General features: G+C 41.0%; 2 protein-coding genes across 8 annotated transcripts in view; both read left to right on the forward strand.

The window, feature by feature from the left end:
• LOC119462048 (uncharacterized) overlaps window positions 1-9,038 on the forward strand; it is a 110,803-nt gene extending 101,765 nt beyond the window's left edge. The window contains exons 82-88 of the mRNA XM_049672404.1: window positions 222-433; window positions 4,445-4,551; window positions 5,982-6,087; window positions 6,394-6,531; window positions 7,822-7,929; window positions 8,373-8,553; window positions 8,917-9,038. Of these exons, the coding sequence (XP_049528361.1) occupies window positions 222-433; window positions 4,445-4,551; window positions 5,982-6,087; window positions 6,394-6,531; window positions 7,822-7,929; window positions 8,373-8,553; window positions 8,917-9,038 (974 nt within the window). The remainder of the gene's footprint in view (window positions 1-221; window positions 434-4,444; window positions 4,552-5,981; window positions 6,088-6,393; window positions 6,532-7,821; window positions 7,930-8,372; window positions 8,554-8,916) is intronic.
• Window positions 9,039-9,840: 802 nt separating this feature from the next.
• Window positions 9,841-13,435, forward strand: part of LOC119460951 (uncharacterized) — a 68,380-nt gene continuing 64,785 nt past the window's right edge. For 3 of the 7 annotated variants that reach the window (XM_049673278.1, XM_049673279.1, XM_049673285.1), the window contains exons 1-4: window positions 9,847-10,244; window positions 10,341-10,379; window positions 10,689-10,817; window positions 12,629-12,846. In XM_049673278.1, the coding sequence (XP_049529235.1) occupies window positions 10,154-10,244; window positions 10,341-10,379; window positions 10,689-10,817; window positions 12,629-12,846 (477 nt within the window). In that variant the 5' untranslated portion in view covers window positions 9,847-10,153. Of the gene's footprint in view, window positions 10,245-10,340; window positions 10,384-10,688; window positions 10,818-12,628; window positions 12,847-13,435 lie in introns of all 7 variants that reach the window. The other 4 variants (XM_049673283.1, XM_049673282.1, XM_049673284.1 and 1 more) reach the window with 3 other exon arrangements.

A 13,435-nucleotide genomic window follows, 5' to 3' on the forward strand; every position in this document is an offset into this window, starting at 1 on the left:
CTAAATAGCGGATTGCAAGTTTACATAACCTTGTTTAAATGTAGGGCACTGTTTCTGTACATTGCCTTAAGTGTCATTACTACTGCCTCTGATTTTCGGAAGTTAGTTTTCAATGACAATACAAAAAAAGGGTGGATGCAAACATTTTCTTGAGGGGACACTTTCATCCACTCTTCTTAATGTTATAGTATGAGTATGATCGTCTTTTCTGTTTTTGTCAGATGACATTAATGAACTGCAAAAGTTGCGAAAGGGAAGCGTTCCATTTATGGCAACTGAAGTGGACACACGTGGAATTGTGACGTCCAAGGTCCGACACATTGTGACTGATTTCTTTGCCAAAACTGAGGAGTTCCTTGCAACAAACAACCTTGATGGCATTGCATTTTTGGCAGCCCATCAAGATGCCGTAGAAGTTGAGCCATTTGCAACAGTATGTATTTGTTTTATTTACGTGTGCTCTTCTAATGAAGTACTCCTTGACTGATCATTAGAATTGATTAGCTCTGCATTTTGGTGTGCCCTGTCTACCCTCTTCTGTGTTTGATGCCGCCTTACCTTTACATCACACCACACTACACCACACACCATGTCATTATGGACTGTCATCTTCTGGATGTAGAGGACAGTGCAACGATGCATGCTTCACCCTTTAATGAGGAGACATATAAAAAAAAAACAGAAAAAATGGTTATTTTCTATCTAAATCAGCAAAACACATCAACAATAAGCATAATCAACAAAAAGAAACAATATTTTGTGAAAATTTTTTCAGCAATACGTGGAAAACCCCAGGCAGGAAACTGGAAGTGGGTTCACCCCAAGCCACCTAAGACTTCGTTTTTAATTTGTATAGACAGCTCTCATCATATGTGAACCATAGATATACATTTCATTTGTTTTACATCGCATGTGTGGCACCACCGCATTTGGATATCTTGCATCGGCCTGTCTCCTCTGACCTTGGTTTCAAAAGACAGTGTGTCGTGTGCCAAACTTCTTCTTGTCCGTGTTCCTGCTCTAGAACAACAAATGACGCTTGCTGCCTGTCAGAGTATTTGCTGAATTGACATTTAGCCGGAAACTTGTACTCAATAGTGAAACTCAGCAAGAAAAAAAATTCTTTCTGGTAATTTGCCTGTAGGCAACACTCGTCAATAAAGGGTTAAGACAATGTTTATTGCTTCGAAAGCAATTGAATGAGCACTCAAGTGAAGGTTTGGCTCCTTCTTAAACAAATGCTGCAAAGGGTGTCTGCTCACCTCTTGTTGCAATGCGAGCAGTTGATGGACTTGTTCACTTCTTCAACGTTTGCTTGCTGAACAGGGCCAAGTAATCCTTTCAGAGTCTCCGCTTATGGAAATACACCGGTCTGTTTGCAACCCTGTAAGTGTAATCCACCAATCTAGCTTACGTGTAAGTTTTGCTTTAGTGTTCTTTTCAAACTTTGTTTTTTGTTTTATCGTCATCTACACTAACTTGAAGCAGTTTGACCTAATTTCCTAATGCTTGACATATAAGGAATACCTCCATTGCTCACATAAGCCACTAAGAACTACTTGCTACCTTGTAATTGAGGCATATGTCAGGCTACTGTCAGGTACATAGAGGACATTTTTTTTTTCTTTTCATGGCACTTACTCCACCATGGGGATTTTCGCATAACTTATTTGCTTTTAGTTGGTACAGTAGACTTCCGTTAGTTTGACTTCGCTTAATTCGATTTCTCGGTTAATTTGATCCTCACCGGAGGTCCCAGCCGGCACCCATGCATATTTATGTGTCGAAGTTTTCGTTATTTCGATCCTAGAATTGGTCTTTGCCGGATAATTCGAACTTGACCAGTCATCACGCACGTGCCTCACCAATATATTGGGTGACCCCAATAGCGACCCCTATAGTGGCCATGTCTATCTCGGTGGAGCTTAGGGGACACCGAATGCGTTGAACACACATCGTATATCTCTCATCAAGAACGCCTGTTTTCGGCCTGCCCTAGAAAAAAAGTTTTCAAGCGATAACCGTAGCGCAGAATGTCCGATCAAGCGATAACCGTAGCGCAGAATGTCCGATCACGGTATTTACCAGATTCCAATGCACGCCCCCCCCCCCCCCCCCCTGCCTTTTTTTTTTAAATACCAGTTGGGTCGACAATTGCTTGCGCGGTGCAATCGGACATAAAACCAAAGCCGCCTTCGCAACGTTTGCATGCTTTGCCGCATAACAAGTGTGTATAGCGAAGAAACTGACTTTAAAGAAAATTCGCGTGGTGAAGCTGACTTTAGAAAAGCGACCGCAATTGTGCAACAATTTTTCTTCGTAAAAAATTGGGAGCGCATTTGATTTGTACTTTGTTTAAGGTGTTTAATGTGATGTCTACGTTAGTTTACTACTTGATACACATAGAAAATGGGCGGGCATTCGATTTGAGGGCCTGTTAGAATCGGGATAAATACTGCCAAATTAATGTGTTTTGGCGTTTCTTCTGCATCTTGTTTATTTCGACTCGCCGGATAATTCGATCAATTTCGTTGGTCCTGTCAGAATCAAGTTAACAGAAGTTGACTGTGTTTGGAAAAGCGGAGATGCAGGTTATGCAAATGTACTGGTATGTTAATTATTGACAACACTTTTGCTTTCTGGGTTATGATACCTCTAGTACTGCTAGTTTATTGTGTGAATTCTTATCACTTTTTAGGGGGTTATTCACTCATGTAATAATCCTCCACTTTTCCAGGCACTAAGGCAACATTCCTTTGGTATACCGGGTGCGCGAGATATTTGAGAACACTACTCCTTATCGCCATCGTATCTATCTAGGTATGCGGCTTCTTGTTGGTTGACCCCTTATCATTCATACTGCGCAGTTTAATCAAAGGTGGAAGCGTACAGGTTGACGCAGGAAATGAAACGCCATGCAGTCCTCGTCGCCCTGGCCGCGCACCACAGCAACTTGGAGATTGCCAGTTTTCTGAACGTAGCAAAGTCTTTCGTTTACAAGATGCGAACAGAACTGATGTGTTCTGGCGATGGCGTGGCATCTGTGGAGAAAAGGAAAAAGCACAGTCAGTGGTCAGACGTCGTCAGAACCTCTGATTTTCTCCAGCGGCTGCACGTCATTGTGAGTGACGACCCAGGGAAGTCAATGCGGGCCATTGCAAAGGAGCTCCAAGTCGCATAGCGACTGTCAGGCTTCCTGTACATGAGGACTTGAGGTACCATTCCTATGTTATGAGGAGGGGGCAATTCATGTTCGATAAACTCTGGAGAATCGCCCACTCCGGTCCAAGTGCTTGCTAAGCAAGCTGAAGAGACCTAGGAGCCTGGAATGCTCCGTTTTTTTCTTTTTTTTTTCAGATGAGAAGAACTTTGACCAAGACCAAAATGTTAACCGCTGTAATGACAGGTGGCTTTGCACAAGCGCTGATGAGGTGCCTACAGTGATGCACACAAAATTTCCGTTGTCTGTGATGGTGTTAGCCATCGTCAGCAATGCGGGTGACGTACATGCCGCCACACTTTTTTGCAGAAGGACTCCGCGTTAATGCTGCTGAATACGTGGAGGTGCTTGCCACCGTTGTAAAGCCCTGTATAGAGACTGTTTCAAAAGGAAGACCTTATGTCTTTCAGCAAGATTCGGCTCCCTTCCACACTGCCTGTGTCACCCAGGAGTGGCTGACTGACAACTTCCATCACCACGTCACTCCCAATTTGTGGCCTCCTAATTCTCCAGATTTAAATCCGCTCGACTGCTATGTCTGGGGTGTCATTGAGAGAGAGGCCAACAAACAGCCACATAATACAAAAGACTCGCTGAAGGTCACCATTGCAGACTCAATGGCCAACATCACTAAGGACCACCTGATCCGTGCATGCAGCCGTTTCCGAAGATGACTGAATCGGTTATTGCTGCGGATGGCGGATTCATTGAGTAATTGTAGAAATAAACCATAAGAGAAGTATTTCCCAAAGTTTGGTGAAAACATGTCTATTTTTGCTGGAGATATTGTTCTCTGCCTGAAGCCAACATTGTGTTCTAAAATAGCTCGCGCACCCAGTATATTTTGCAACATGAGCTCCTTGTATCTTTGGGAACTTTTAAAAAATCCATGTATAAATTTGCCCATGGCACAAGTGACAGAAATTCCGTGTTTGACCACTGTAGGTGATATCACTCATTTAAGTAATGTCAGTGAGTTGTCAATAAGCTAGCTACTTAGTTGCACATGTGCTCATTTTGCAAGTCACAACAGATTTTTCCAGCCACATTACAAGGACAGTGTCTTGTGTGTTCTCTTCTGTTGCCCTGTCGTTCAATGAATGTCTCCAGTGATCTTGGAAACTTTATGCCGAAGTTGATGTAATTGAGGAAGTGAAATAATTGGCTACCTTCAATTACTTCTGGAGCTTAAATGTTTTTTTTTGTTTTGTTTTTTGTCTGCAGGAGTTTTGGAACCGCTCAATGAAATTCAAGCGACAGCCACTGGTGATCATAATACTTGAATTTGAAAAAATTCGTGACTCCCAGGTGTTAGCATATGCTTTGACAGGGTGAGTCCTTAAGCTTTGCAATTCACATATTTTCTCCTCTGACAAATTGGAGTGGTACTCGTGCTATTAGCCAGCAGTACGATCCCAAAAACCAATATTTACATTTCCAAACGATCCCAAAAACCAATATTTTACATTTCCAAACACTGTTTACCAAGTGTTTCAGTGACTAATTCATTCCTATACCACAACAACGAAGAAACTGTATCAATATATATGAGGGTGAATCAGAACGTCCTTGCCCCTATTTTTTTTTAGTTAAATTGCGGCTGTATATGATAAGTCAACGTAGCCATTCCCAGCAGTGGACCTTTCCTGGACCGGCCCAGCCTTATCTGCCAGTAGATCTGCGGCACGGTGCTACTGTTAGTTGTTGAAGATGGTGGTTGTGCTTCACACGTCTACAGCGTACAAGCAATGAAGTGTGATTCGTTTTCTATGGAGTAAGGGACGAACGCCCATCGAAATTCTCAAGGAAATGCAGCCCACATATGGGGAAAGGTGTCTTGTTTTGAGAAGTGTGAGGTGGTGGTGTTGGGAGTACGCAAAAGGCCGAGATGACTTGCATGACAATGAGCCTTTGGGTAGGCCCCGCGCATCACTTAACTACCACAAGGGCATCTCAAATTTAGTGCTGTGATGGGACAAATGTCTGAACCGATGTGGGGACTACGTGGAAGAATAGTGCAAGTACATAGAATAGTATGTATATTTGTATTCCCTGTATGGACCTTATTTTGGCTAATAAAAAATAGGGGCAAGGAGTTTCTGATTCGCCCTCGTATATGGCCAAGTACTATACATCTTTTGTGAAAACAGCCTGAAAGTCAAGCAATAAGCTCGCAAGAATACAACACATCACCAAGCTTAGCTAATGCCTGATGAGAATAGCTGGTCAAAGGCATTTTGGTAAAGCTACCCATGTGTGACCTCTTCTGAGCTTGTTGCATTTTTGGCAAATTTTTGAAGCACTGATACAGCTGAGTTGAACTGAACTTGTCACACAATGAATACGTGCTTTCTTTTTTAAGACCCTGATTATCTTTTCCAGAAGCCGTGTCTGCTAGGCACTTGCCCAGTATAGTCAGTAGCACCAACTGGTGACCACAATTTCAACAAGAGCATATATCAACCTAGTTGTGAGCAAAACAATGTGAAAATATGCCTAAACACTGTGATAGAATCAGTGTTCTCAATTTCTTTTTTTTTTTAGTTAATCACCATTTGCATATACTTATTGAAGCAGTGCAAGGGCACATGTAAGTGGGCCATTACTTATTATTAGTAGTAATAAATCTGGGCAAGGAGTTACCTCATTCAGCTAGTTACTAATCAGCTTTTGGGGGTGTAACCGCTAGGTGTTGTCACTCTTGCAGTTGCAGATTAAATTGCTTTTGATTTCATTTCTTGCTTTTTTTTTTTTTTTTCAGAAAATGCCAGTACTTGATTCTCAGGAAGCAGGATCCAAAGCCACACAGCAGTTGTGCTCCCAGATTTCCCAACAGGCCTTTAGAAAAAGCTGAAGAAATAGAAATGGTTTGTATAAATAAATGTGTGTGTGTGTGTGTGTGTGTGTATATATACATATACAAGATATGGGAGGTATATATTTAGTGGCAGCAGCATGTTTCTATCAAATTGGTTTGACATATAGAAAATTGAGATGTTGCTGTTAAAATTCATGTTCAAGTAGTATGAACATTCAGAACTGCCATTATTGATTAGAAATGGTCAAGGTAAGGCACGTTGTAGTCAAGGTTCAAGGGGAATGAAGAAGGCAGTTAAATGTTCTCTCGAGAATTAAGATTAGTTTACGTTAACATTGCCCTGCCTTTCTTTCAGAAATATTTAGAGCAGCGCTCAAGAAACAGGACCAGCATTTGTTTGTCATTTACCCTCGCTGTCCTCAACTTTCATGGCGTCAAGAAACAAGGTCATGGGAAAGTTTGTGAAAAAGAGCTTTGGGTAGGGTATGACAAGGTATGTGAAACTGGCATGACTTGACTCCACTTGCCTTATCATGTGATGCAAACAGGTTCAGAAACTGTCATCTTTGGCTCAATCACCACAATTGTGGAAAAAATGGTACATGTGTAAAATTAAGCATGTTGAATTACAGAATTTTGAAGATGCACTGGTAGTTGCAAAGTTCAAGGCTGCAAAGAAATGCCAGAAAGAAAGATAGCTCTTTGCTCCAATGGTTCATTTGGTTCACTTTTGCTTTTAAATTGCCCTAAAGAAGGCCATACACTTCGAACATCCCACCCAAATTTTCTCCCTCAAAGTCTCTGTGCAGCTATATCTATCGTCAGATATTAGTGTTAGCCTAAGCTTACCTTTCTTGCGACCATTGGTCGCAAGAAATAACGTGTTAGCTAGTCTGTAAGAATTACTTGCTCCCTACTACATCCGAGTTTGGTCATGGTGAGAAGTAAAACGTACTTTACTTCATATTCAAGCAAGAAATATACACATAAATTATCTGCCCGTACTGTAAGAGCACTTTTAAAGATGTCATTGTCCAAATACATGAGCATAAAGACAACTTCTATTGCCTCAAGGGCACTTTGGTCATACAGATGGTAACATGTCGAGTTCCGACGGGAGTGGAATGTAACCGCCCTCAACATGTTATGTACTCCCCACTACAGTATCTTTCATAACTCTGGTTGTTGCTTTATGGCATTAAATATAATTAGTCACTTACCTGTCAACTGCCAAGTCCAGCAAATTTGGAACTGCTTTAAGAGACAATGCTTTTCAATGGCCTTACTGTGAGGCATCCTTCTCTTTTTTCTATAGCGCTGTTACCATGTTTTACAATACTATAACGTAGTCTCCCACTCCACTTTCGTGTTTCAAGAACGAATTATACTAGGTGACAGAGTTCTGTGGGAGATGCAACTTAATCAATGACATTATCTCAAAGGAAAATGTGGAGGGGGTAGTTCATGAGGAAGCAAGAGCACAAGAAAGGTTAAATAAAAAGGATGGCACCACAGTTTATTTGTGATCATGTTATCATACATATAAGGTTTAAAACGACCAAATAAGCATTTCTTTAATGTTTTGTTTTTGCTCTCCGGTGGTTTCTTATTGAGCCAAGTTCTCCTCACTTTTTATTCTCTGGCCACTTCTTTTTGCTGCAGTGTGAGGCAATTCACTGCACTTACGATACATGGCTATTTTGCTTCCATAAAGTCTGTTTACCGAACATGGAATAATATTGACAGAAGCTGCGGGTTCTCATTTCTCCTGGCTGCAATACAGGTTTGCCACTTAAAGAAGTTGCACTCTGCCACTGCCTATGAGCTGAAGCAGAAGGATAATGGGACTGAGATCTTCAGCTTCGAAGCAGAACGAGCAATGCATGAAAAGGTTTGGCTGTTAACTTTTCTTTTGGCTAGCACTCGGATTAGTGTGTGCGTAATTCGGAGCTTAATTCAATGATTATTCTCATTTCTGAGAGAGCTCTTAAACACCAATGTTTTTGGCTGTTATTTAAAAAAAGGGTGGCTTCATGGCATTTGGATATGTACAAAATAAAGGAAGGTTAGTAAAAAGTAAAATTGAATTCTGCATTTTCAATTGATTATTGTGCCGGAAAACCCATTGCAGTTATTGGCCGAGTGGGACATAGCGGCCACTTTTATGGGTTAGGGTATCACATCCCGAAGTGGACATAAAAGCATTGACTGTTTTTTCTGATATAAGTTGTTCTATAGAATCGAAAACCAGCTTCTCACTACATGAGCAAGTTATGCAGACTGCTGCAATGTTCCCAGGGTATAAAAGCATAAACCACGAACGTTTCCTTACAGGTCTCAAAAGTGTCTGGGCTAGTTCAGACTGTGTGTGCTGCTGCATTTGATGTCGAGTTTGAAGATGTGGAAGGGAAGTGCCCAGCATTGGGTGGACCATTTTCAAGGCTGCACGCTTTAAAATCTGTACTCCAGAAAGGCAAGTATAGTGCATGGCTTTTCTGCATGCTTGTGCTTTGCCGTAGGGGCAGGTACTTTGTGCTGCCTGTAGCCAGTGTTCTTAACAAAGAAATGTACAGCCTTTGTCAAAAATATACGGGCTACTTCGTGCCTTCACTGTGTATGCTGTTCGGCTGTGTGCTGCGGTTCCCGTGGCACTCCTTACGTTCGATACTTACGAAATTTCTTTTACGCACAAGCGTTCGTGCCCCGTCTGTGAAATCTGGGAGAGGGAAGTGAGTGCCGGAGAAGTAGGGCACCTGGAGGTGGAGAGATGGAGCGCACGGTGAAAGGGAGGAGGAGGAAGGAGGCGGAATGTCTTGGAGGAGGAGGGTCTTGGAATGTCTTGGAGGCGGAGGCGCACTGGGTTCACCTCTTCTGGCAGTTGCTGCGGACTCGGTGTGTGCTGTGGATGTACCGGGCTCATCTGGCGATGAGAGGCCAAGCGAGAAGGATGGAGTAGCAATGCAAGCAGTGGCAGGCCGAGCGCAAGTCGACCGACCCTGACTATGGGAGCGTGGGTTACGTGCAAGTGTACGGAAATAGCACCCATACGCTTGCACATAACTCACGTGAAACGTCACTATAATTTTCATTTCCCAGAGTGTCGGAACTTATGGCACACCACTGGCACTCTTGTAAACAGCCTGTAGTAAGCCTGGCAGTTGCAGGCAAGGTAGCCTGTGTATTTTTGATATAGAGTGTACAAGTGTTGGAGAGGAAGTAGGAGGTGGAGGGTTATGAGCAAGAGGCATAAAAATTCTGCACAGGTTTCTGTCTATAAAAAAAGCTTCCTGTAATGATGTGCAGCAAGGAGGAGAAATCTATCACTAGTTGTAATGCACATGCATTTAGTATAAACATTTTGTTCTGTACTAATATTATTGTGGCTAGCCAGCAGTGTCGTGTTCCTTTCATTTCTTTGCCAATGCGTTAGGTGTCACAGGCTTGCACCCACTCAGTTATTAGCTACTTTGGCAAATGCAGCTGGGATCTGGTTACAATTCTATTGTTTCAATTATTCAAATGTTAAAATATTTTTACCACTGTGACTTATGATTGAAAGTATGACTGTTTTCTTTTGTAACATTTGTAATAGGTTGCAAGTTATCACTTATGTGCAAGTGTTTTCAATTTATATTCTGTTGTGCTTGAAAGCTTGTGTTTCTGTTAAGCATTGTTGCTTTTACTGGTCTAATTTTTAACTTAAAAAATGCATTTATGTAAAGAACGTCCCCCTGCAGCCATGATCTGTTGGACCTCCTCCTGTATATGGGTATATGCAACAACACTATTGTGAAATAAAGTGCTCAAAATATATTTTTTTTAAATCTGGCAAGTTGGTCTAGTTGCAAGGTTGCCAGAAGGCATCCGAAACCTTTCTTTGCCCAGAAGTAAAATGCATTCTTTTTCATATACCTTAAAGTATGCAAATCATTTCACAAACAGTTCTTAACATCACTTTATAACATCTGTAAATTACCTTGTAACATCTGTAATTTATTACCAAAGCAAGAAAAGGCACGTGCTTTGAAGAGACATGGCGCAAGCACTGAAATCATTCTGAATGAATGCATAATTAGTGTGAACCTTCAAATAGACTTGCTACAACTTGCTGTGCCATGATTTTTATAATAATGGAACTCGCAGTGCTAAGGTACTCTTTCTATCTTCTTCCAGAATTTCCCGTTTCACCACCTCCTCAAACTCATGGTACAGTGATTAGCTGAGCACACAGTGCACAAAATTGACCACATAGAAAGCAAAAAGCATTTTTAAATAAATTGTTTTTTTTTTTTTCTGTTTCAGAAACATCAACAACAAAAGCACCTGTTCGTGGCACCACTCGTAAGTTCACCATTGTTTCCTATGCCCTCTAAGTATAGAAAGATGTTTTCTTAATTCATTTTTGGTCATTTACTTTTAATCACCCAAAGCACATCAAATAAACACGGCACGCATACACACTTCTGCAAATTAAGATAAACAAATAATGTACTGATACTGCAGTGAATTAAATGTTTGTGCATGTGTTAATGCAGATGACACATTTTGCTTCTTGTCTTACATCACTACACTACGTGCACACCTTCACACAGAGCATTGGCTGTTCTGAACTGTTCCATGTGATTAATGTGACTTCACTTTATTTTTCAGGTAGCCTCATCTGTCTTACCAATGAGGCAGTTGGTGTTGTGAAATATCTGACAAGAGATCTGTGTGACTTTGTCATCTATAGCTTTGTCAAGTACAATGATGCTGACCATAAATTTGTGCCCAGAGATGGTTAGTATTTGAGTTCAGTCAGATTCAAGTGGCCTTACGTCACCAGATTGTGTTATATGCACATTAATTGGGAAAAGGGAGTGGGATGTACATGTGTCATAGGCACAATGCATTGAAACATAAAAGATTTTTGATGTGACATGGAGGCACTGGTGAAACTGTGTTGTATTTTATCGCAGTACTGTAAAATGATGGCTGTACTCTGCTAAATGGCACAAAAATATGACTGCTGCTAGAGATCAGAGAAAGCTTTAACTAGTCAATGAAATTAGAAATAAAGGACTTGAAGAAGCATACTCAAGGGAGCTGAATCATTTATGACTGAATTGTGAACAGCAAGTATGAAGAATAAGACAGTCAAGGAATGACAAGCGCACTGCTGCGTTTCTCTTTTTGTGTTTGTAGCTCAAATGACACATTTCAGTTTAAGAAAGACGCGTACTATGCAACTTGTTGCACTCTTGAAAAACGGAACAGTTTGACTCCAAGCTGTGAAGATACATATGAACCAATTATGTGCATAGGAGTCTAATCCTGGCTACGGCGGCCGCATTTTGATGGGGACAAAATGCAAATGACACCTGTGTACTGTGCATTGGTTAAAGAACTCAAGGTGGTCAGAATTAATCCAGAGTCCCCCACTATGGCTTGCCTCATAATTATGTGGTGGTTATGGCACATAAAACTCCGGATTTGATTAATGCGTAGGAGATAAGGAAATCACAATTTTGATTTTGATGGCCAATGATGGGACCATATTGCCTTTATGCTCATTCAAATGATTTATTGAAAATGAGATGTGCAGAAAGCTTCCACTAATTCGACCTCATTGAGACGTGCAAAATCAGTTTGTATACCAGATGGTAAGTTAAATGAGAGTTTGAAGATAGCACTAAACATTACTCAGGTATTTACTGTAAGTATCTTGTGATGGTACTAAGCACTTGTGCTTAAAAGCAGGCTTTGTACAGACAGTCTTGAACCACAATACATATGTTGCAAAGCATGATCATCACTGTCTTTGGAAGTAAAAGTGGAATAGTAGAAGTCCATATTCGCTGCTAAGTTTAGCGCAGTCTACCAATATCATTCAACAACTGGCTATGACTCAAAAGTAATTTCAGTACTCAAGCTGTCTACAAGAGAAACTTGCTTACAAATTTGTGTATCAATGGTCTCACACATGTGTTTGATTCAAGTTTCACCATTAACCCTTTCAGCTGCCACCCCCATTGACCTTGTATCTCAAAGTTTTCCGCTCTCTGGGAGCTGACAGTTTTTTTTTTCTCTCTCTTTTCTTTCTATGTACTTAGTGCGATCCCCATGACTTGAACAGAAAATATTCTTGTTAGCAGCTTTGTCAACTACTACTGCTCATAATTCTACCTGCTGGTGATTCTCTCTAACATAAATGCTTGAGTTATGAAGTTCAAATTTGTGATGTGTTTTTTTTTTTTTCTCCATAGAAAGGTACGGGAGCTTGTCAGAGCACTGTCATTACCAATCGGCTCATTAACTGACTTCAACTTACTTAACACAAGTTAACTGCAGATGGAATGACTATACTCTTTCATGATTAGACTGAGGCAGAATTGAAAATTCCAATTCATAGTAAAACACTGGTGAAGAAACAACACGAAGACATATCTGTGCTTGCTTTTTGAGGTCTTACTCACTTTTTGTTTATTTATGCTTCGTTTTTGGTGCCCACTTTCTATGATTGGAAATGGTGAATGTAACATTTTGCGTGTTCTCTGCAAATAAATTATTGCTGTAAATACGATATCTTTTCTTTTTGTCTTCCTTTCCAGACAATGACTTTCAAAAGTTTATTTCACATAACACTGACCGAGCACCTTATTTTATTGCTGAGGTGGACTCGCTCAGCATTGATATGCTGCAAGGAACTGATTTGGAGCAGTTTATGAAAAGCCTGGATGCATGGATTGACGGAAATGAACTGAAAGGAATTGCCCTGTTTTGTCAAGGTCACCAGAATGACCTGAACAATCTAATAACCATAGTTCAGGTAATTTCATTATTTTTATTCACAACATATATCGGTTTGAAAATGCAGTAAAAGGGCGAAGTGCACTCAGAATTACATAGGTAAAGTTAATAAAACCAGAATGAGCGGAGAACTTACTTTAAAACCAAGAAAGGCAAATATTCAAAACTGATGTATAAATGCATAGAGGAAATAGTCATAATGTATCAATTCTGCCTTTAAAAAAATTTGTATTTCGCATACAACATTTTGGGGGGAAGGGGGGGGCTACAGCCTCCCATCCTAAATTTTGTCATGCTGACATGCATCGTAACAAATGCAACAACCTGTGCTTAAAATCATCCTAGGATATTGCCTAAAGGCCTTTCCACACTGCATAAACAGTTTGCAACCTCTGTTTGCAATATGGCGGCAATGCATAGTTGCTGACCCTATTACACCGTGAGAGCACAAACTGTTCGCGAACGTGCTGCTGCTCCCAGCCAGAGACCTCCTCATGCCTGGCCCACTCGCGGCACCTGCCGCATGCTCACCTGGACACAAGGAGGGTCCTGTGGCCTCCTCCAACTCTACACTCTCCCTCCTGACTTGCCTCATCACTCAGTTTTTA

Source organism: Dermacentor silvarum, chromosome 8 (assembly GCF_013339745.2).
Source record: "Dermacentor silvarum isolate Dsil-2018 chromosome 8, BIME_Dsil_1.4, whole genome shotgun sequence".
Classification (NCBI taxonomy): domain Eukaryota; kingdom Metazoa; phylum Arthropoda; class Arachnida; order Ixodida; family Ixodidae; genus Dermacentor; species Dermacentor silvarum.